The 25756-nt window shown below is 40.8% G+C and overlaps 1 protein-coding gene across 8 annotated transcripts in view; it reads right to left on the bottom strand.

The window, feature by feature from the left end:
* The window catches only part of KALRN (kalirin RhoGEF kinase), a 528885-nt gene that overhangs the window by 199002 nt on the left and 304127 nt on the right, over positions 1-25756 (bottom strand). For all 8 annotated transcript variants that reach the window (XM_068949099.1, XM_068949100.1, XM_068949097.1 and 5 more), the window contains exons 11-13: positions 23246-23437; positions 8630-8799; positions 2494-2668 (exon numbers count right to left, since the gene is read on the bottom strand). In XM_068949099.1, the coding sequence (XP_068805200.1) occupies positions 2494-2668; positions 8630-8799; positions 23246-23437 (537 nt within the window). The remainder of the gene's footprint in view (positions 1-2493; positions 2669-8629; positions 8800-23245; positions 23438-25756) is intronic.

Below are 25756 nucleotides of genomic sequence, written 5' to 3'. Positions count from 1 at the left end.
ATCTTTTTTGCTTCTCAACAATGGGGGTAAGATAATTCTGTTAATTTTGATAATAGTTTCCTTACTGACTTGCAACCTTTATTACTATGCTGAGGCAACTGGCTGCAATCTAGTTTCTAAGGATTGTTACTGTGTCAGTTTGAGCCAATTCAGCTGTTTGAAACACACTGTATAATTTAATATGTTATTTCAAATTGCCTTTCTTTTTATTTTATTATTATTTATTTATTTTATTATTAAGCTGTTTTTCTCGTTTGATCACTAAATGCATATATAAAATTTAAGATACCGACCTGTATACAAATATTTTGCACTCTGTGTTCAGTTAAAAATTAAATGTTACAATTATTTTAAAATAAGAAATATTTTATTGGAAAGAGAGCACTTCCTAAGCAAAATCATCTACCTATAGGCTCCCTATAAAACACGCTTTCAGATTTCCTTGTAACATTAATCTTGCAGAGGGAATTCAGATGTCTTCATGATAAAAAATAGCAAATCTACACCGACAACTAAGTGGTGATTTTCTTTAAAGTCCTTTCTAGGCAACTGATTTGAGAAGATGCTGAAGCACACGTCAGATTTTAAATATCTTAATAGATCAGAATGACTTCAACTGTGTCTGCAAATGGGATCCATGCAGGAACAAAACTGAGGGATCCACACACTCTGGCACCACATGTGGAAGGGCCTAGGACAAGCCACATCATCTCCTGATGCCTCAGTTTCCTCGTCAGTGAAACTATCCATGGTGGTAATGATCCTTGAGATCATTGATTGAAAGGAAACATACAAAGAGAAAAAATTAGAATACACTGAATTCTTTTAAATCTTTACTCAAAGTCAGCATAATACTAGATTCAGACCTAGAATTTGCTGTGAAATACAGAGAAGCTGAGATGTTAATGACCAGCCCTCATGAGTTCACTATATACTGTATATGCATACATATGCACGTTCCAGGATCCCTTGCAGCTTTTCATTTTATTAACTTCATTTTTAAAAACACAGGTGCCATTTATAAATATGTATGCATATATGCTTTCATGTATCTTTCATAATTTTAGAATAAAAGTCATCAGGTATTCAACATTTGCCACTTTACAGTATCAAAATACCTACTACTTTAAATATAGGAGATACTACAGTTTGGCAAGTTCCTGAATTGTGAATGTAGCATTCTTAAGGCAACCACTGTTCACAGAGCAAAGTACGTTACCTGATATGAAATACCTACATTTATACATAGACATATGCACACACTCACAAAAAAATACTGTCTCCCAATATCAGGGAGGCTGTATGTCACTGGTAGGTAAATAACAATTTTAATGAAACTATTCTAATTTACATTAATAACAAGCACTGTAGAACAGTCTTCAGTACAATACCTAAATGCACAGCAACAACAGAAAAGTTCAGCTATTCCTCACTGATCTCTGTCTCTGGCATCCAATTACAGATTAAGACGTCTAAATATCCCTGTTCCCAGCCCTTTATTGCACTTTAAGTTATCATGTCTTGTCTTAAAACAAACGCTTACAAAGTGCAACACAGCCCAGCAAGACTCCCATTAATTATCAGTACCCACCTTGAGATTACCTACACCTTTATAAACAACACCTTCAGGAATATATCATTATAAAACACAGAGTGCTTCATGAACTGAACAACCAGCAGTGGGACATCGTAGGAGGAATACACCTCAGAAGAGACATAAGCACTGACACATGGCTTTGGTGGATTCTGCACGCAAGCTAATTGCCATGTTGCTCTTTTTGCATCGTGGTCTATTAGGATTACAGCAAGTAATTAATGAAATTGGTTACAGACTCTTTAAAGTTCCTCTGTCCAAGAATACCTCAATTATTAATACTTTCATGAGTTTTCCATCCCGTGCTTTTGACTTTAGAACAGAAGTAGAAAACAGAGTTGAAAAACCTTTTTACACAGGGACATAAAAATACATTTTAAGGCCTCTCTTATTCTTCTCTTTTCCCCCTCCCTTTTTATGAATTACCTGTAATGCTCAAAGTCTATCTTTTAAATATCCTTTCCTTTGATACTTAAAATGTTTTTACTTGGTGCTTTAAAGCCACATTTGTATCTGTATATATTATGTCCGTATCTCAACGGACAAACCTCACCAGCAAGCTAATTTACAACTTTCAAATTCCTGAGCAACCAGAGTCAATGAAGAGTTGTATAAGGGCATCTTTTAAAGCTTCTCGCCAAAGCAGGCAGATATGTAGCATGCAGTCAGCTGAGAAGACGTGCATCTATTTCAGTGCACTCTAGTAGTCTATCCCAAAGCATACTTTTAGCTTGCACATGTCAAATTTAAAACCAGGTTTTAACTCTCTTGCCACCGGACAGCTGAGTGCAATCAAACAGCTCTGTACAAACGATACAGGTGTATCGTACAACAGTATGTTTGCATACACTCCCTCTCCCACAGCTCTACCTTTCTCAGGTCATGCAGCCAGCTCTTACCTCAATGGTGTACTGTTCAAAAATCCGAAGCTGAAGAAAAATGTCTAGCTTAATCTTCCTCTCATGGAAGAGCTCTTCCATCTGTACCTGGGCCTCGTCGAGCTGCTGAAGGACAGATTCAATGTGGCTGATGGAGCTATTGTGTGGAGTCTTGTTGTTGGAAACGGCTGAGTCCCTGTGGCAAGGCAGAGAGAATGGTTAAAGCTCAGCATTAAGGCAGGCGAAGGAGAAGGAACTACACATTTGTGATTCTGCGTGCCGCTGAGAAGCAAGCCCGGGCACAGAGGGCTGAGGGAAGGTGTATGCAACCCTCATTTCTTCTACTCGCTGAAATCCTGCAGTTCCTGAACTTGGCACAAAGTTCGAACAATGGGAACATCCTCTCTTGTGTCATGATACCGTGACCTTACACACTTGTGAGGGCTCAGAGGGGCGGAGTGGGGGAGAACGGCACCTCACTCTCAATGACTCTCTCGAGGAGTCTGGCTGGCAATGCAGTTTACTCCTGCAGAGTGCCTGCTCCGTCCTGTGCTCACACTGTCTCAACAGTGCAAAGCTCAGAGCTGCTACTTAGCCACCCGGACCTTTACAAGTTAATTTTGTGCAAACATTTGCTTTATTACTTGTGGATTAGTTGAATCAAAATTACTAGCATTTTCGACTAAGGGGATAGAGATCTCCCCTGATTTCTCTGGATTACTTAGTCCTGCAAAACACTCAGAAAGCAGTGCAAAAATCTCCACTGAAGGAAAATGCTTTTTCACGTTCCAAAAGACAGACTCTGACTTGTCCTTGCACTAGGGTAAGTGAAGTGCCATGTGCCACTGAGAGGTCAGATACTGCTCCTATGCACCCTACATACAGGAAGCAGAAGAGACCAAGCCCTTTAACTGGTGGCCTGGATACCTAGGGAAAGCCTGCTGTACCTGAAACAAATCTTAGCACAGATGCAGGGTAGCCCTGACAGTTTCTTTTCTGCTTGAGCTCTCACATATAACAACAGGGTCACCTACAGTCTGTTAGGTCTTCGGTAGATTTTTTTCTCAGTGGATGTTTTATGGACAAAAGAACCTTTGAGGACATAAAGAGCTAAAACTTATCCTTGAATGTGGCACGAAAGATCCCCCAACTGGAACAGAGACAGAAAGGAAAACTTGAAGCTACAATTTAGCGCTTAGTTTCGGTACTTCGGCTCAAACAAGTTTAGATGCAACAGTTTTCATTGTGCAGCCTGCTCAAGGGCTTGCGATAGCTACCGCATTGCTCGGAATATTTAAACCAAACCAACTGAAAGCTCTATAAAATACACTTTTGGAAAGCCATGTGCATTGGCAGGATAGCAGGATGGAGTGGGTCAGCCAGAAGGTCTTAGCATCAGTACCTCCTATCAGTCTGTAGTTTTGGCTTGGAGAAGGCGGGGAGGGGAGGCAATGAAAAATCCCACAGATTGTACTGGAATATCAGGGCACTGACAAGTTCCCATATGTAGAGGGAACCAGCTGACGATACTGGAGGACAAGCGAAATATCAGGTAACGCTGCCAGGTCACCACGTTGCTTCACGAGGAATGAACTGCGGCTGGGAGTCTTCCTCCTGGCCAGCTACGCTGGAGCTCCTGTTCTGGGCTGCTGAGCAGAGGTGCCTGCACAGTCTGCCCACTGTGCACCAGTAATGCTAGGCTCCCAATTTTTAGGTTTCCATTTCCCTTTTCAGGGCTGAATTTTCCCTCCACGAACATCTAACAAAGTGTAGATAGTTTTCCATGGAATTAGACAGAAATGCTTGTGCTTTGCTATTTGCAAATTACCATCACGTAGGGTCTGATCAAAACAACATACAGTCAACTTAAATGTTAACTGAAGACTGTCAGCAAGCATAACTGGAGTAAAAAAATCATACAACCTAATACAGGCGCCTTAAATTGCACACAGGCACTGACACACACAGTCATTTCAGGTAAGTTTAAACCCATACCTTTTGGGTTCTAAGGCAACAAAACGTACATATGTTATTTTGTTTTCATTGCGTGTCTTGGGGGAACAGTACAAGTATTTGGCTGAACATCTGAAGCCTAACAATTGCATTTCAAAATACAGAATACTGTTAACAGCACATTAATTGGCGCTTTGGATGTATTTCTCCTCTTTCTCCTCAGATATGTTCTTTCTGATACCCTGAACTTCAGACGCTCCAGTGTCATTCTGAAGCATGTACGACCAACCTCCTTTGCTTATAAGGCTGATAATACTCTCTCTTGCCAAGACAGTTTCTGTCTCGCTTTATCAGTCCTGTGGTTTCACCTTTCGGGTGATCATAAGGTCTTTCTCTGCCTTCGCATTCAAACTGTACAGAGAAAGGATGAATGAAGATAATTAGGCAAGATTTTGAAAATACAACTTAATCTTAGCCCACATTCAACCAAGTTCTGTTTCCTTCAGTCAGCACCTGTCTTCTATAAAAGGATAAGAAATATGTCTTCATTCAAATGCAGGAATATTACTATTCATATAATAGCTAAATGACTCCATGAATTATTCAAAACTGGTAGATCTTAGATCTCTCACGGGATCTAAAGACATGCTTGGTTTTAGAAATTCTTCTCCATTAAACATTCCACTCTTCAAAACAAGCCACGCTTGCATTTCAGTGGCTGATGCAATACAAAAATGCAAGTGTAATAATCCGGTATTTTCTCCACAGTCCCCTCAGACAAGGCCTCGAAAACCCCTATACAGTCGGGTCTCAGAAAGACTCTCCTTCCAAAAAAAAGAAGTTTCTGAGACTGGATGCTTCTACCACAAGGTCTCACGTTCTGTCAGGGGGTGAGAAGTGTTGGGAAAGAATTCATAAAACAGTCCTAGTAGTCTCTAAAAGGATATGAACTGGTGTTTAAAAGGCAGAGAAATTATTAAAACAACCCCTTCTCCTCTCACCAAAAACATGGGGAACACAAAATTTGAGTTTAGACTATTGCTGCTGAGTTTGTTCAGAATGAACTCTGTGCTTCTGAAATTGCTTTGAGTGCTTTAACTGGGAAAAAATCTATGTGAAATGTAACCATTAGCAAGAGCTCACACACTTAACTACTGTAAAGAAAGGAAGGAAGATCCAGGAATCTTCGCTGCCTTTTTTCCCCCTCCCAACATCCCTGTACTTCCCCATCTCACTGACGCAATCATTGTTTTGCTTCCCACAGATGTGCAGAAATACTGCCTCCAGCAGCTCTTCTGGAAGCAGAGCACTTTTCTAAAGGGTTTGCTTTGTGTTGACCAACATCTGAGAATGATCACCTCAGGACCAATAATGAAGAGTGGAAAAAGTGTTTCTGATGCCAACCATGATATGTGTGGTGCTGCAAGTCAGGTTTCTTATGTTCTTGACAGGTGTGATCTCCTGATTCCAACAGCCACTGAAAGCCCTGAAGATCTTCTGTGAAGAGCAGTCCCAGGCATTATATTTAACTAGTTCAAGCTGCTGAGTTTTTCCTAAGCTATCAGGAGATAGAGTGCTATTATGCAAGTGATCTTCTCTAAGCTAGTATCTGTGCTCTCAGAGATAAGGACAAGAAATGGAAACTTTCTCAAGGCCCCATTAATTTTATTGGCTTTAACCTATGCTGTATGACATGCTTGATAAGAACAGTGTATTTCTTTCTCTTCGTTGTTACAGAACTTGCAGTCTTCAGCTTCATGGCTGGTACAGGGTAATCCACACTGTGACATGTAATGCTGTGCTAAGGAAAGACTGCAGCAATTCTGATTTTTCTTCCTTTCTTTTATAACTGTGTTCTTTACTTCTGCCAGCAGCCATGAAAGCTATCACAGTGGGTGCACACTCAAGAGGTTTCATGTTTTTCTTATGTAGTTCTGCTTCACTTTTTTGCAACAGTCCAAAATCATGCTATAGGCTATGCAGTTAGACTAGTCAGAGTGGTTGAAACCAACACTTGAATTCAGGAGCATCTTGACAATTCAGCTCTGCGTATCTTTGCGTGCATCTAAGGCTTCTTTTCTTCAGACGACCGTTCTCTGTGTTTATCAGAACTTAACTTTATCAGAAGTAGGGGATCCTGCTTCACCCTGCTCCACCTTGCTCACTGCCCAAAATACAAGCCAGACCTCAGCAACCTGATTTCTTGGTTAAATACAGCCGCCACAAACCCAGCCTTGCCATTTTTCAAATATTTAGGTACAACACCAACCCCAAAATCAGTCTCAAACATAGGGTTACTCTTCCTTCTCAAAGACTGAAAATAAGAACTGATCAATTTACAGTAAAATAGATGAAAACCCACATGCTCTCTCCCAGTTCACCTCTTCCCCTCCATCCCCTCACAGCCACCTACACTGGCCTTCCTCCTACAACTGCTATGCAGAGCGATGCTCAAATGACTTCTCAGCCACAAATATTATTCTGGCCACTGCATGGCTCCACATGCCCCTTTTCCACAGATATAGGTGAAGGCAATAAGCCCCTAGCCTGATACCGCAGTCTGCACTGGGACTCCTCCAACACACACGCTTTCTGCAACCCCCCAGTCCAGCCCACAGTCCACTTGATGGGCTTACACAGGGTCCATTTCTGGCTCTTCTCCATGGGCGTTCATACTGGAATGATGTTGCGTCAATAAGTGAGATATGCGGGGTTTCTGGAACAAAAATATCTTCTGGTACAAAATTTCACTGCTATTCTTGTGATTTCCTAGAAAGGCCCTGAACTTTGCAAAAAAGTTTCTTCGTCCAGAGGGAAACTGCCCACCATCAGAGACAAGATAATGGGCCACGTGGACCTTTGGCCGACCTGGCATGGCCATACTTATCTAAAATCCCCTCCATCTGGCAGCATGCTTAGCAAACACAGCATGTTTCCTTCTACTTATCTCATCAGCTAAGATGAATGGACGGATGGAACCTGGCTCTTTCTACTCCCCGGCCTTCCTTGCCAACTTTGCTCTCAGCAGGCAATACCACAGTTTGCATCCCTCACTCACCCCCTGTGATGCAGGTAAACCACATAGAGCAAGACTAGACATTTGTACTCTCTCTCTCCTGTAATGGCTGCCTAGGGCTGAACGACGTTCAAAACTTAAAGGAGCCTCTTCAAATCTCTCAACCTTATTCTGACTCAATGGATAAGACTGCACATCCTGGCTGTGACAGGAAAAAGTACTGAGGAAAGCTCAGCACATAGCTACAGGAGAGGACTCAGGGCATCTTGCATAGCTCTTGATGACATAACCCTCTGGGTGAGCTTCAGGTGAAATGCATGAGATTTGGTAGATTTCCACATTATATATTTATACAGAATATACATACTATCTATGTGTAGAGAAGGGTAATCTGTAATAATACAAAGATCTCAAGAAAAATGTATGTACTGGTCTTGGTTCTGAGCTCAGTTACATCACTAAAAGGCAGGAAAACACCACTATCAACAAAGTTAAAGTAGTAGGAAACCACTGTAAATAAGAGCAAGTGAGACAGATTTCAGTACTACGAGTTTTGGGTAAGACCATTGTACTCTCTGCAAGCATTAGTTCTACTACACTCATAGACCGAGAAAGCATAAAAACTTTTTAGAGCCAATCACTCGGTGTATTTCAAACTAGATAAAATGAGCTGCTTTAATTCATAAGGCAAGTAGAACTGACAATACAAGACTCCACTTGACAGTATTAATAAACCTCATATGAACAAAGATAAATGGAAGGGTGCTGCATGCAAAATGAGTGAAGATTGCCAGACACGTGCATATTTTATTTGGAGGAATACAGTTTTCCTATACCAGGAGTAATCCTATAAATCACAAGGACTCTGCACAGGACCATTTCACAATCTTCTACAAGTACCCACTTAAAATATTCACCTGAAAATAATTTGTTTCAATTCACTTGTGTCTATAAATAATCTCCCTGTCAAACACAGCAGCCCCTGCTGCTCCACAGATTCTCATCAGTCCGTACAAATCACTCCTTGCAATTTCAATAAAATACTCTAAGAACTTAAACCATCATAAATATGCAAAGAGTAAATACACTCTCCCAATTAATCCTAAACTTACCTTTCCCCACTTACACACAGCCAAAACACAGTATACATCAGATTTCTTGACCCCTGTCCTCCAGGTGGATGCTTACCTGAGCTGTTGGATTAGATCTTCTCCTTCTTTAATAACATTGAGGGTAGCATCCAAGGTGGCTGTTTGTTGCTGCTGAAACTGCTTAATAAGCTCCTGAACCGCATCCACCGAGTCAGCACAGACATCCTCTAAGAGCTCCTTCTGCAGATCTTCCATCCATGTCCACAGCTGGGAAGGAGGGGAGGGAAATATAAATCAGAGAGGGATTGAGACTTAACCCTTTTGCTCTCTAATTCCAGATCAGAAAGCATTAACCAGAAGAGCACGTTTTACATGGAAACTGACCTCAGGTTTTTAAAAACAAAAGGATACACTGGATTCCGGGTTGGTGGAATTTCATTTTAAACAACCAAGTAAATTAAATACAATACCAAGCCTTTTTCCCCAAATTGACTTTCATTTCAGCCTATAATATGACAATAACTAAATTCACGGTATCCCTCCAATTAACTCTTTAGACAAGTAACAAATTACAATGCCATATAGCCGTGATAACCTAACTGTTTCAGGAGCTGAGTGACATCAACTTCCATTAATTTCACATGCAGCTGAATCCTATTGCAGAACTAAAATACTTGGTATGTATGTATGGTACTGACTGAAGTCCAGCTGTGCCTGCTCAGCTATGCCTTACACAGGCAGAGGGGGGTTGTTGTTATTATTGTTGTTTTTTCCAAAACGCACCTCAGGCTCTGCTTTTTGACTTTTACAAAATCTGGACATAGCGAGGAGGCAGCAGCTTCGCCAGTCAATTCCATGCAGATCCATTCATTTTAAACAGTCTTGACTACCAATTTCAAAACAACAACAAAAAATCATTTGGCTAAGTGCTTAGATGAAAACATCCAGCCAGCTGTTCATCAGAGATCTGAACAGAGGCAGGCAAGCCCCAGCTCCTCGTTGGCTGTAAAGCCTTAAAACGAACAGAGGTTTCCCCTTTAAGCCTGCTCTGAAAAGTGAGTGCAAAATTGCACCAACTGAGCTGGCAACCTGCCAGCAAATCCTAATGACTCCACCAGAGAGACTATTTTCTGTGCCATGCCTGCCCCATTAACCCACATTCTGCTGGTGTATTCTGCAAGGTAGTAGAGGAAGAGTGGGAAACAACCTGCCGTACCACTGCACTGCCAAATGCCAAAGGATGCAGAGCTGGCAGTAATGGGGCTGCATTTCTGCCTGCCATTCAAGGGAGCTGCAAAGCAATTTGTCTCAAAGGGAGCTAGAGGCACTTATGAAGGAGTAGACAGACGTTGTGTGGGGGTGTCGAAAGAACTGGTAAAAACACTTCTGCTCAGAACGAGACACACTGGACCCTCATCCTACAGGATTTCTTCTGACTTTGGGAACTCTGCATGTCCACGAGAAAAGAAAGGAGGAGAGAGAGATTTTAAGAGCCAGCTAGCTAGGCTGCTCACAAATAGGGTTCAAACCTAAGGCCTGCCTCTGAGTTTTACACTGCTGGCACTCTACTGGCTTCAAGGATATCACCCAGATCTAAAACAAAATAATCAAAAGCTGAACCTGTCTCAGCCCTGCTTAGTGATTACATCAGAAAATGGACAGCCCTGCTTCCTGTGCTCTGTTCCCACCTCACTAGCGACTCCTTGTTTGACAGATTATAAGCCACTTGGGAAAATATGCTTTAAAACTTTTGAATTTGAAGGCCTTTCACTAGGCTTACCTTTGAATATTTTGGGTGAACCCCTTACTCTCAGCTTATTCATAAACAGCATAATCATAATTGCCTAGTCTGTTACTGGCCTACAACGAAACCTCTTGCTCAGTTTATTTACGTATTTTTACATTCTCCGAGCAAAGGCGTGTTATAAAAAAGGCAAGTATTAATATAAGAAAAGAATATGATTAAGTAGCCAGGCCCATGAAATAGATGAAAGGACGGAAACATATTTGAATGACCAAAGAGAGCGCTTTTTCATTTGTGACCCGAGTTCCAGGTGCTGAACTTGGGCAAGCCAGTATAAAGGAAAATGCATTAATGTCTTTATGCGCATCAGTTACATTCAGCATCTTCCTGTTTTTATCCTGACACCTGCTCCCACTCAAGCAATAGGGACAGCTGGACTAAAGCAGGCTAGGATCAGGTTGTTTGGCAATATTATTTTCCCTGCTAATCGGATCTTCAAGTGATAGAGCACTTTGTAAGTACAGAAGAGAAAAATGGTCACGTGTATAAATCATCTTCCCCTTCCAATATGGGCAAGCTAGTAGTTCTATAATTTCTTGCTGCTTTTTTTCATATTTAATTTTTATATTTAAGATAACCACAAAAAGTTCAAGGAGTTTCTTTACAGAAAGAAAAGTGAGATAAAAGAACTTGCTTTATTGCTGGCTATCTGCCGGTTCCTTGAAATTATCATGTTAGCAAGGGCCAAGGAGAGTTTCCAATCCCCCAATGCAACTGAGGAGGAAAGCCCGGTTTTCAAAAGTGTCTCCAGAACCAACTTTCAGCAGCAGCCAAAAAGATTTCATTTTTTAAGATCCTAAGTCACTTTTTGAATATGCTCCTAAATCAAAGCAATTCTGAAACACTTATACAAAAACTGCACTGTACTCACCCGGAACTGACACATTGATTAATCTGAGATAACACTCAAGATACAGAAACTCATATTAACTTCAGATACTTCCATACCTGACCTCTGATTGTATGGATTTGCATAACAAAAGCTATCAGAACTTAGGTCATCCTTGACTCAGAGGGCTTTAATCCTTTAGACCCCACCAATCCCTGGGAAATCCTAATACAAAGAATCAGTCAATATTAATAAGATTAGGAAGATCTTTCAGGAACAATTTGCAATAGGAACCTGATTCACAGACCTCCTAGGTTATGTGCTGCAATTAGCAGCACCTGAAATAAATTGCTACCAAGTCCCTTTTCTGAATGCCACAGAAACGGAGAATAAATTCCATGTTGCCACACCAAAGTCAGTTGACCTTTTCATCTTGAAACAGAAATCATACCCTGCTTTGTTCCAGTTCAACACAACTCAGAAAATCAGTCTCTACTAGGGCTCAATGTTTAATTCCAATACAGCTACTCAACTGATTTTAAAAATCCTATTAAAACTCTAAATTATCAGACGCTTTGTGAATTTCCTAATTTAGGCTGTGACTTACTCCAAAGCAGAGAGCTTGCTGAGACTAAGTGTACAGTTCCAATTCTTCACTGAAATTTGCCTTATTACACAGGATGCTGTTTGGCATGCATTTGCACAAACTAACTTTTCCTCCTTCATTTTTAGCATGAGCAAAATTCATGGGCACCTGTCCCATCCCATGCACATTCCAAACTACTGCTGGTTTGTCATTTGGTCCTGCATAGGGAGAACGTGTAGGCGCACGTAGGCATTTCAAATACTGACACAGTATTTCTACATCCAGCTGTGACGACTTCTACTAAGCTTGTCAGTGATGCACATGTCCAGAAATTGAGATCGCCTCCACACCACAGTGCTTAACATGTACTAAACCAAAGATACAGAATCCTGGAAAACTCAGAAGAAATAAAACAAAAATATTTTTTAAGCTTCCTTCAAATTGATCTATGCTTTGGTGCAATCAATTGGATGTGGAAATACTAATGCCTGAGTGGTTAAACCTGAATTAAGCCCAGCAGAGAGACCCAGCCACAAATCTGACACATGCAAACTAAATTAGTTTACGAACCTGGTAGTTGTCAGCTACACAGAGGTTCAAGGTAAATATTTAACGTGCAATGTCCATGCGAAAGCTCCATAGAGGCTCCAAGATTCTGGCTTATTTATCAAGGTAACCATGGCTTCAAACAAGAAAAACAGTTCTCCTCTGATAACTAGACCAGTGGAAAAAAAAAAAAAATCCAAGCCCCCTCTTTTGAGGGAGCATCTGGCAGTTCTCTTACGCATTGTAACAACGTCTTTGTCTTGCTTGGCTGTAATACATAACCAGCTTCCCTCCATTGAAAGGACAATATAGTTCTTTATTCCCCACTATTTCATCTGATGCAATACCCTTCATTTTACTCAAGTACTTAATGAGACCACTTACTGGATGTTTGAAGGACATCTGTGCCTGTTTCCTAAAAATTTATGCTTCTCACTTAGAGCAAGGGACCACTTTAAACAAAATGTAACACCTATAGAAATTGCTAAGAAAGCCTTACCTCCATGTTTGGAATAAGCATTAAACAACTGGTGTTTGCACACTGCTATTGGCAAACGCCAGGACTGAGTTTCAGTCCTCCCCAAAACAGTTTAAAGACAGTAAGTATTGAGACCAATGAAAAGGAACGCGATGAACTGGTCTGTTCAATCCATGAGAACAACCACTGTACAACATTTTTGCTAGCCATTCAAAACAAGGACGTTAAAGGAAAGAAGCAACTATCCGGGGTATACGTTCTACTCCTCTACAATGTCAGAGGAGTGCCATGTATTGCAGAGCATGCTCCAAAAGGATGTTCATGCTAGCTTGGTAAATTAACGTCCACCACAGCAACCAAGCCTAGAATAGAACTGAGAGGAAATCAGGGAAATATGGGGGTCCTCTTCTCTGACCTGCACAGTTGACACTCCATGAGTTGTAATATAGGAGTCCAAAGAACCAGGGTCAGGTTGAGAGAAAGTAATAGAATCGCTCCAGAGAGATGTCCATTGACTCTGTTCTCCTCTCCTTCTAAGCGAGACTTATAAAAACCCATTCTGAACAGTAACATCTAGCTGTTTAATAATACGCAGAAAAAAGTCACATAGACCCTAGGAGAGGACAAGGGTTTCGGAAACAGACCTTGTTTCACTCCTTTCCAGGTCAGATTAATTTATGGCAGGACTTCAGCATATGCCTATGTTTAAGCACTATTCAGTGCTGTCATGAACATGGTTTTGCCGTGCAGCCTTCCAGAAATTGCTTTTTCTGCCTTGATTTCCCCCCACTGACATGGTGAAGATAATAACGCTTCTCTGAATAATTAACTTTCATCAGTCCATGTTTATTCACACTTAGAATGCATCCAGTGCTGTTTAAATTGAATGAACTGATGGTGGTTTTAACTCACAAGCATATTTCAACAATATTTTCAAAGTCCCAAGGGCACATTCAAGGTCTCATGGAAATGGCAACGGAAACATATAAAACAATGTATGTAATGATGAGCTGTAACATGATCGAATGCCACCAGTGAAGCGTCACATGATGACAGCATGCCTAATAAAACGTGGCACGATGTGATATGACCAGACGCTTTACATGAAATGCTACAATATGTAACTTCCATGGCAAGACGCAGCTGATGAGACACCCTGCTGCAAGATGTAATGTTGTCAGACATCACCAAACTGGCTGGGAAGAAACAACAAGTGGAAAGAAAGGGAACGTTCTGTGAAAAAAACCATCTGATCTCTTCCTAACCTCTTTTTTGCTTTTTTCCCCTCTTCCTTGCCAATTTCTTGACATTCATCCTTGGCTGGGTTGCATCTGGTGCTTCTGTATGCTGAAGCTTTTTAATTAGTAACCTTGCCTATGGCAAAAGGATTTGCAATGCCTAAACATCTGATGCTTTTTCCAAGTCCTGCATGGACCAGACTAATACTGCACAGAATAATCCCCTCTCAAGGGAAACGTGCTCAGAGCAGCTATGCTTACATCAGGGAGCGCGTAGACCCCCAGCCCGAGGTCATGTAAATGTAATTCAGGGCCTGTTCACTCCAGGAGAGGAAGCTGGCTTATAACTGAAGAATCAGATGTACATGTTCTGTGCTTCTCCTGCCACCACCATGAATCGCAAAAACATTTCTCTTAAAGCTTAATTTTAATACAAGTTACTGCAATTGTGAATCTGGATGTAATTAGCTGCAGAAATTGTACTAAGCAAACTGAATTCTTCATTTGCTCATACTGGTATAAGCTTGGAGAAGTACTTCCCACATCAAAAGATATATTCAGCTTTATACCAGTGCAATACAGTACAATCTGGTGCAGGAGGAGCTTCTCATAGCTGCAAAATATACACTACAAATCCAGCAATTTACTTAAATAAATGCATGAACCATTATATTTTCCTCTAACTGCTCCCTGGCTCTAAACATTTCATTACTTCTCAAATGGGAGTTGCACCAGCTCTTCCCTCTGTGCTTTTCCCAGTTTTTGCCATATCACTTGCAGTCTTACCTTGCTCTGTAGCTTTGAGCGCTTTGTGCAACTTCTACCTTCTACGCCCTAGGAATCTCAGAAATAAATCACTTGTGACAGTTCTGATCATTCTGGAACTTGCTGAGGGTTAAACAAACTGCGCGGCCTTTCTCTAACCACAGAGTACTACTGAATCCATCAACTTGAACCACTACACTGACATTAAACATTTTAAACTAGTTTTATAGACTCCATTGCACACATGCACTTAAAAGGCAACAGAATATGGTTTTTTCTGAATGATGGGTGAATTACAGAAGCATCACGGCATGGTTTTGAAAAAGAAAACTCAATACACAAATTGTCACAGGCACTGACTGCCCACTCTTGCCTTTGTATGCAACAGTAAAAGCCACAAGCCTAGGCACTGAGGCTAGGAAAAGCCCATCTTCCTCAATTTAAGGAAATCATGAAAACAGGGTATAGTTAATAAAGAGTACTTTAAATAGGATGGGCCAGCTCTCATTAATGCACTGGAAAAACCCACCTGTCTAAGTGCAGCACGAGGCACTGTTATCTGGAGGGCAAGGCATACAGGGTAGGGCCCTGCCTAGGAGCATCATGCAAAAAATACATGCAAGGGCCCTCTAAAGCTGCTGCTGATATTCCATCAGAATAAAGCAATTAGTCAAAATGCTAGTGAATGATTAGGAAAACGAAGATGGCGAAGTGTAAACTGAAATGCAGTCTATAGGAAACCTCTGGCAAGCACACGGCAGAACGATGGGAAAGAACTTCTCTTCCGTGCGTCTGCCTCTGCTCTGCTGTAGGTTGAATTTCTTGAGATTTAGTCTACGTGTTTGCAGTCAGTTAATTTTTGTTACCTTGATTTTGTTTCCTAAAGTTTTACTTTTGTTCTTTTAAAAGATCACAGATGGCAGAATTTTTATTCATTAGCACTCTGGCCATACTTCAAACTCTTCTGCCTGAGAGCAGGATGTGCTGCCAGGACACCACAGCTCTCTCCATTCCCAGCTCCTTAATCCTGCATGAAAGAACCTTGCTCCTGGACAACAGACAGGAAAGAGGGGCACCCTGCACCACCCCAGCTGTCCTCGTTCCTCAGTCTCAGAGCTTTGCTAGCATTACAGACCACATTTAACACTGCAAAGAACCCACTAACATGAATGCCTGGTGAATGTTTGTAGTTTGGTCAAAGCCACAGCCCGTGGTTGGGAGAAGTATTTGCTACTCCATAGTAATTGACTGGTAATTACCCAGAGTGCACTTTTATATAGCCGACACAAGAATAAAGCTTATTATACCAGCAGAGCCTTCCCTACAACCCCAGTTATCCAAAACATAACGGCAGGCTGGCAAGTAATGGAACGTATCTGTCTTCTCCAAGGAATCGGCAGTCCTGTCAAAGGACTGTGTGCACGCGTTACCTGTACGTGCAGCTCTTGCAGTTGCCTTCACCAATGTCCCTCCCTTGCTCTCTTCCCATAAATCCATCTCTGATAGGGATATCAGAACCTTTAGGAACTAAGCACTTGTTTTAAAAATCAGCATTTACTTAATTCCTCATAAAAGCATTTGCTTTGCACCCCCCTACCCTTGCCTCCTGAGCTCTCTGCTTATAATATTCCCCTCCAGTCAAACTATGCTGATCCAGCTCCCAGGAAAACCAACATTCAGACTTGTAGGAGGCATAAATTTAAGGTTTGATGCTTTGCAGCCCCACAGTGAGAGGACGGGCTGATATTTTCAAAGTCAGATTTTGTAAGCAGCTTTGGAAGTCTCAGGTGGGAACCTTATCCTGTTGAAGAAAGAAAATTTGCAGCTCTTCAACAAGACACATGGTGCGTCATTCTAACCCTGGAAAGTGCCATGACGTGAGATGCCAAATCAGTGAATATTTTATACACAGAGAGCCACTTTACGTCATTTCAGTGTTTTACGTTTACATTATTTTTTCAATCTGGCCACAGTGTGAGAGAAGGAACAAAAGCACTGATCAGACTGCAGTCCAGGAGTGAAGTGTATAAGACAAATGCTTTGCGGGAACTATTTACACAGAGCAAGACCTTTTCAGAGCTCCTAAAAGTTGCCAGCAAAGGGAGTCACTAAACTGATTACCCTCTCTATCCTAAGTCTGTATTATTTGATGGGTGATTGCTCCAAAATGTCAATATTAAGAGTTAAAGTCAAACAACAAATTATTAAGTACAGTAACATCAAATGTGAATCCCAGGTCAATTTACGGGAAATGACAGGATTATACAATACATCCCAGAAACACTGTCATGTTTGCTCCATGATTAACTTTGACTCATTCTGTCATCTCTTCTGACTGCTAGAGTCAACAGCAGCAGACCTCAGACAAGTGAGCGTTCTGCTCCCTGCTTCCCAGTAACTCTGCCACAACAGGAGAGCCAAGCCCTGCTCAAATTCATGTCCTGCGCTAAAATAATCTCCTAATCATGGTATTCAACTGAAGCAGAGAGAATGTAATGTAACAGCCTTTGGTTATCAAGCACAATTAAGTAAGGCAGCAGTATCTGCAGTAAAAAACTGTTACTGTTCCTAAATGATGGGGTAAATCTACTCCCATTACTCACTTGAGCAGCCCCACTGATATCCACGGGGTGAGCAAGGTGACCTTGCTACACAAGTAATTTAGATCTATATAGGACCTGACACTTAATGCTCCAGAACTTTTTTCACAGTTTCTCTTGGCTTTACCAGACAAACTGCTCATTTTGCATAACAGGTATCTGCCTAAGGCTGAACTTTTTGATGAAATTTGAGGTAAAAGGTCCAGAATGAGATGAAGGGGGAAAAAAGAGTTGCTTTATCTGTGCTGGAGAGGAGTCTTATTTCTGCTTGCATGAGATGCTCCAGATCCTCCTTGCTTCTAAGCAAGGGTTTGAAATTCTGCAGAGTTTAGCCTTGATGTCAAGAATATATATTACACCAATCCTGTGAAAATTTGCCCTAGTTTGGTCTTTCTAAAGGCCTCTGCCAAATTCCAGTTTGCACATGTTCAGTAAGAACCTGTTAAGAGTTTAGCAGCTCATTTTTTTTCAAGATTAAATATTTCCTGAGCATACTCATCTCCCAGGTCTGCGCACTAGTTAGACCTGGCAGGCTTCATATGGAACAGCAAGCACTAAGCAGCTCCTTGTATTGCTCTTCCAGCCTCTTGAGGGCCAACAGAGCGCAGGGCACACGGCCCGAAAAGCACACTGCTGCCTCTCCTGCTTTTGCTGCTCTCTTGCAAGATTCAAGGCAACCAAAAGGTGGCAATCTGGGAACCACTGAGAAATGAGAAATCTAGAGATGGTAACACATGCTTTTCATGCCCTAGAGAGCTAGGAGGTACCTGCAGAACTGCTTCGTGTTTCAGGCATGACCCATGTACTATATACGAATCTAAACCCAGTGAGGTTCCTCTCTGCTCTTATATCAGCAACTCCATTATAGGCCAATACAAACAGTAAAACAACCACAAAAATTCACTTCTATATGTAGGAGAGAATACAGTCAGGTACACACACTTGCTCTTCGACATTTACCCTAAAAGCTTAAAATCCTGCAGATGCAGCTAAGAATTTGTTTGTATGTAGATATCACACACACACATCTACATGTACCCTCATCTCAACCCTTGCTTGACAAAATTCATTCCCCAGTCCTTTCTATACTGCTGTTTAAACCTCCAACTTTGAAGCTGTATCAGTACTGATGCTAGCAGTATTCCCTTTTACTCTAAGCAAGGGAAAAATAAAACTGATTGCTAAAAAGAGAAGAAAATCAGTAGGGACAGTAAAGACATGTACAAGGTGCTGAACAATCATTTAAGTATGCCAAAGGATTTTAAAAGTTTTTAATGATACAGAGATGCTGACACCGTCCTTTTATGTGTACCTTTTTTATACCTGGAGTTCTAAAGTATACTCTTCAGAACCACTAGTATAAAAGTACAAGACCAATGCAAAATATTACCATTTAAGAAAGAAACAAAGGATGTTTTTGTTATTTGTCTTGAGGTTTTTGAGTCTTCAGAGCGAGAACTTATCATATCTGCAACCTCTTCGCTAGGAGACTCAAAAACTATTCTCTTTTAAACAGAATGAGACCCAAGAATCTCGTATCAACATTTGATCCCAGCAGCCAAGAGCTCACAAAAACCGTCAACTACCATGAGATTGTGAAAAAATTGTGAGATCTGGCAATCCTGCCAAAAATTGGTCCAGATCTGAAATAACCTGAATTCAGTCACGCTTAACCCTCAGAGAAACAATTCAGGTACAAGTCTGTTGAATGCATTTATCCCATTGACAGTAATTTGTAACTTTACCCTGCCATATAGGTAACTGGATTTGATTCCAAGGTAGCAGGTTTTGGCTCACGCCGTCAGGAATGCTCTGCCTAAAAGGGCATGAAAACATTTAACCATAAACTAAAAGAGCATAATGAATACTGTAGGACAGTGGGACACAACGCCTCTTTTATAACGCATAGCAATAGGACAACTGCATTACTCATGAGTTACGACACAATCACTTTGGGGACTGCTTTAAATTTATGCCTCTAAAACATTTTTGACTTACCAAAAAGCAATCACTTGACTCTACTGCATGTATTCTTATAATAAGGCCACTTAAAATCTAAATTATTGCAATCTTTTATTGCTAGTCTTCTCTATGTTCCTTCAACAGTGCTTTGCATAGAGAAATTTTGCCTAGTACTGTCACACAAAACGAGCAGTGACTGGAGCCTACTGTGGTATAAAAAAGCCACTCTTGACTTTCAAGGGTCCAGGATATCTGGACTTACATGACTCCCCAACTCAACACTAAATATTGTCCTGAGGAAATTCCGACAAAGAGGTTTACAAAAAGGAAATGTTTCTTTGACAAGATGACTTTTAAAAAACGGGAGCTGTTGGAAGTTTCTCAAATGCTGGGAATGTTAGTAGTCACGCGTAGATTTGAAGAGGTGGGCAGAGTACAGGTGAAGGGCTGAGAAGATGGCAGTACTCAGCTACATGGCTGGGATTTATCATATCAGAAAAACAATTCAGCTGTGCTAGTAGACTGTCAAAAGTGACACGTTCGTTGCAGGAAGACATTCAGAATATTTCAACAAAGAACGTGTCAGAAAGACTGATTCTTTCTACTTAACTCTTCCTTTCACCAATTCTGTCTCAGTAGACTCATATAGCAAGAGGAAAAAATAATCTAGACTATAGTTTTATTGTATTATTGCCAAGAAAACACTAAGCCAACTGTCTATTCATTTTTAAGGACATGAGAGAAACACTTAATAGTTTAACAAACAGTTTTAAGAATTACAAAGGCTGAATTGAATAATGATGGTTATTATTAAGTAATTAACAATCCCTTCTAGAATAACGCAAAACATGTCAAGCGTTAAACATGTGTTAACATGCCAGCCAAACAACTTGCTCCTTGCCCCAAGACACTCCCAGGTGAAAGGTTTAAATGGGCACTGTACAGTACAACATCAGGCACAGCTCTGCAGGCAGGAGAGGCGAAGTTAATCAGAGAGGGATGTGTTGGCACTGTAACTGGAATGCCTTCCGGAAAAACACCAGCAATGGATCTCAGATGTCCTTGTTTGTTACTGCTGCACCAAATGATTTTTTGCCTTGACATCTACTAGAATTTAAGATCTGACTCCAAACTCTTTCTTTTCCTCAACTAAAACTGCCATTGGCTTAAAGAGAATTTTACTTGATAAATCCTGACATTAAAATCGGAATCTTAATGTTATCTTTGCTGGACTGAAATCCCAGCTAATACAGGAACATGCCAAATGCAGATTGATTTTTCTCATAGTTTCAAAACATGAATATGGGTGGTGCAGGTCTAGAATGGACAGACGTGGACAAGTGCCTGGAGCAAGAACCCCCCTGAATTCGATCCGGTCCAGTTCTGCAAGCCTGGGTGTTCTCGCCATGGCTCAGTGCATTACCCATCTAGAGCCTGCAGAGTCTCCAAAGTCCCAGGAAGGAATCAGCTGAGACTAGTTGGTAAGAAACAGGGAAAGGACGTAAATAAAATCACAAGAAAGCTGAGAAAGGAAATAAATTTGTATTCCCTCATTTTTGAGGGGTTCAGCTAGCTGTTTTATATACATGTTGAAGAACGACAATTACACTGCTTAACTCTCCATTTTACAATATATTTCAAGGTCCAAGGAAGGCCAAGCAATGAGTCACTTCTACTTGGGTCAATCCATCGGTAGCATAAAAAAGCAAATGCACCTCCAAACACATGCTTAGACTCTCCTGTTTTAATGCTTTGCCCTTTGCACCAGGTTCCGCCCTGGCATTCTTCAGTTACTTCACTATCTCTGGGGGAATCCTTACAGCCGGCAGACAAATATTAGAACTGTAGCAGTTTTCTCACTTAATATTATTGCCAAAAAATGAGCTATTGGGGCTATGCAACTCACAGCAGTGCTTCCAAGATAACAGAAACACGTCACAGAACGAGGCAGGTCGTGACAGACAATGAAATTCAGAGTACCTGCAGAAAGCCAATGTTTGGCAGCCACGGGAATGAAGTAACAAAGTGCGGAAGTGAAAACTTCCCTTCTTTTGCACGGCTACTGCACATCCTCTGGCACTTGGTGGGGGGGTGGGGGTGCAGCTGCTGCAGATTGCAATAGCTTTTGCCGCCACTTTGCACCCATGCCAACAGCTGTCATTCATCCCGATGAACATGGATCTCTGGGTCCACCCTGGCTTTGCTGATGTTCCACTTTTTTGCCCCAGCTTTCTAGTCTGCTCATGCTGCTCACAGAGAGAGCAAACTTAAGCATCCAGATGAGTCTGTCCACTTTTGATCTCCCTAAAATTGACAGCAAGCACTTAACTGGGCTTTTGAAAGGCGCATCACAGCACCATTGTAAACAGGTAAATGCCAACGAGGCAGAAATTTAGGGTTTGCTCTCAATATCTAGCAAACAGCACTGATGCTGTTATAAAAGGCTGTTTTTTCTAATATGTTCCAAAAAATGGGCACGCTTGTACATCTGCCTTTCTATCCACCAAAATTGGTCTCACTTAAACAATCCAGGTGAGTGGAGCTTGTGAATTCCCTTCTTGTTGACAAAGGGTGGAGGTGAATATATTGCTCTGCAATCCAAACTCATTCATACTGAGGAGTTCTAGTTCCCAGACTCAAATTAGGCTACACAGTACTAGTAATCATCAGAGGAAATTTAGTGATAGAAAGCATATAATATTGGTAGCTTCCTGGAGTCATGTCTATCCTAGTGCTACTTGCCACCACCTGCAGAGGTGAAGCGAGGTTAATCGCAGTAGGAAACTGTTATGAAATAATTTTAATTGAGGAAATAACCAATTAAGTTTCCCCTGTGGCAAACCAACATAGTTGCAAGCATTTGAGCTATGCTGGAAACAATAGTACTACTCACAAGCTTAAAGCTGTTAGGTTTTGGTATATTGCAGAAGCAGGATTTAAGACGAGAACCCTCATTTATCAATAGCTATAATAGACACACTGTAATTCCAGTCATCTTCCACATACATATGGATGTGTGCATATACCTTCTACTTAAGGGGGCTACCACATACAGTGAGGCCTATTATAAACAACTTGTTTGTAACCTGTAAATGAACTAACACAGGCAAAGCCTTCAGCTTCTGAGAGCATCTTTCTGATCAAGAGGGCTTTGCAAACAGATGCTACAGAGCATGAAAACAACCATTCTGCCTATTTCCATCTCTCTCAGCATAAAGCCCATCTTTAATAAAAAGTCACTCATCACTGAATGGCCTTTGGTCTGCAGAAGAATGTGAAGTATGCTTTAATTATATCCCCAGTGGCCTGCTATTTGATGTCCTGTCCACTGTATCTCTGGCAAGACAACTCTATCTCTGGAAATTTTTTTGCAATTACACTAAACAGCATTTATTTGGGTCCTCACTGAATCACTATAAACAGCATGTGGCAGTTTGCTCTTTACTCATAATTTTGAAAAGTGAAGTCACCTCATCAAACAATGTAAGATTTCTAGCAACACTTAATAATAATGGCCACATTAATTAACACTACATTAAAATGGAATCCCTTTGAGAATACTTATCACACTCTAAGCAAGTCTGTATCTAACGCATTAATATCTACGGATGTTCTCACAAGAGAATTCAAACACCGGCTACTTTATAACAATATACTGTGAATTAAGCACCACTTGATCTGTTAGATATGCTGTTCTATCATTTTACCGTACCACAGCATTCACGTGTTTCATTCACATTTCAGTTCCTCTTTACAACAGCTGATCATATATATCAAATGAACTAGATATCAGGCCTGTGTGACGAAGATACCTCTTCTGCATCATCTGCATTTTCAGTCTGTGCCCAGCGTCAGCTTCTGTCAGCACTGTGCAATACAGAGAAATTCCATCATGCACATCTTACCTCTTTGGTGTGGGTATGGAAGGAGACTGACATGTCCAAGAGAAGTTTTCTCTGTTCCACTCTTCGGACGAAGTCCTGAATCCGTACTTCCAGATGCCGGGCTGCTTTATAAATCTCTTCAGGGTCACATTCCCCAGTCTGAGCCAACTGCTCTGCAGCCTCTAAAAGCTTGTCTGCATTGGTGTACGTATTCTACCAGCAAACAAAGCAAGGAACAGAGTATGAGTAATATAACTGTGGTAAGTAAATCCCCGAAACAAGCTGTTTACACTTTCAAGGGTATGAAAGCCAGTGATTACCGGAGTTTTAAAATAATAGTAATAATTCCTACTGATGCTGCCATCTGTGAAAGGAGAATGCATAAAGCCACACAGACTAATCCCTGAGTAGGTACAAAATAGTTTCTTATTTGAAACATACCACCCCAGCATAATCCTGCCAGGCACAGAAACAGGACTGTGCACTTGTTTATTTCCAAGTCCCCTGGAATTTCTCAAAGATAATGTAATGAAGCAAGTGGGACTAACCACCTCAGAAGCCAATGGTGTTTCACATGACACTTGGCTACAAGCTCATTGCAAAGGACTCCCAATGGCTATCATATTACAGCAGGTAATCTTATTAGCCAGAGATGTCTTAGCCTCAAGAAATATTTGCCTTTCAGTGGCTTTTGTGTGATAGCTTGAGAAAACTGTATCTTCACATTGCTTCTGTGCTTTTTCCTCTTGTCTACTGTTCTGCATTGTACTTCTAAAAGGAGTAAATCCATTGTTTAGCTGGCAGCTGCCAATATGAAATGCTCAAATTGCTTTGGAGGGCTACTGTTTCCAGTCTGTCTCAGGTATTTTCCTCTCCTCTACTGCATGAGAATTTCAGCACTTCACCATCCTGAATGGATTTACCCCACTAGCTATGATCTTTGAGACACAAGACATTTTACACCTGCTTTATAGAGGAGGGAACTGAAGAACGCAGAAGCTAAGTGATGTACCCAAGGCATGCTAGACTGTGGAAGAGCAGAGGTTGAATGTCATCCCAGCAAAGCTTAGTTTAACTTTCAAACTACCTGCCCATCCGTTCTCCCTCTCTTTTATGTCTGTGGAAAACACCACTGAACTAATCCACAAGAAAGCCTCAAAATAATAGTAGAAATGTAGAGGGAGTGCAGCTTATCTTCTCCATAGCCAGGACTTACGCATAGTCTTACAAGTTATTCACAACTGGTGATATTTGTGCAGAGCTAGAGTCAATAGCCCTTGTTGCCACAGATGAGCTTTCTTCACTCAAGTTGAGGCCAATAGCTCTGTAGTGCTCAACACTTAATGAGCAAATAAGAAGAGATAAGATATCAGCTTAAGGGAGCTTCCAGTACTGGGTTGGATCTTCAGAAATGCTCAGCAATGGCCTAAAACTGCTCCCGCTGGGAATTTTAATTACTCCATTAATAGAATCAGAATTATATATAGTACTTTCCTTTTGAAAATCCTACTGATAATCCTCCTCAGCTTAACTGCGCATTAACTTGATAAATATATACATATATACATATATATACACACACACACACACACACACACATATATATACTAAAATACATTTGAGAATTGTGGACACACATAAGACCTGAGCATTAAAGGACACAGTCAAACATAAAAGCCATGGATCAAGTCCTGTTGTTCTTATACAGATAATACCCTGCTGCAGTCAACAGTTTTTGCTTGAGAAAACACTGAATACAAAGAAGGAACGTCTGCCTCTAAGTGTTTAATGGGGAAAATATTAGCAGTTATAAAAAGCAAAAAGAAAACAGCTAATTCACTGTTCATTTTCCCAGTTTCTGAGGGCTAACTATAAATATATATTTGCATTTCTCCTTTTGGACTGTGAAGAACATATTCTAGAGTTTTGGGTTTTTTTTGTTTTTTTTTTTTTTTGTTTTTAACCAATAGTAAATCTTTATTCACTCACTTTCAGGTCACTGCTATGATGTTTAGGTTGTTAACAGCACCAAATTTAATGTTTTCATAATCATTTTTTGGAAACCACTTCAGCTGAGAATTTGTTTAAAAAAAAAAAAAAAGTGTTCCATTTAATATGATCTGAATTAGGGACCAGTCTCACTTAACAGCATCCCTTCTGAATGATCATCTTCCAAAAGTATTTGGAGCAAGCCACAAACCTAACAGTATTTTTCAGTCTACTCCACTCTCAAGTTTTTCACACTTTACCACTACAACAGCTCAGAAAACAGTGCCCAGCTCCCTGCAGAGGAAGTCGTTCTCTGTTTTTATTTACAATATTTACTATACTTTCAAATACAGTCACTCTCTACTTGTGGCACAGATTAGAGATATGAACACCTTTGAAGCGGAGTATGAACAAAGTTTTGCTGCATTTCTCTCTCATAAGCTTATATTCAATTCTGCTGAAAACCACTGGAGGTCTACTGCCTCCAACATGTGCTCTACCTAATTAAACCTAAATGACCTGGGTTCACCCATATGATCGTGT

Source organism: Struthio camelus, chromosome 6 (genome assembly GCF_040807025.1).
Source record: "Struthio camelus isolate bStrCam1 chromosome 6, bStrCam1.hap1, whole genome shotgun sequence".
NCBI classification, from domain to species: domain Eukaryota; kingdom Metazoa; phylum Chordata; class Aves; order Struthioniformes; family Struthionidae; genus Struthio; species Struthio camelus.
This window is presented reverse-complemented; position numbering and strand designations above follow the sequence as displayed.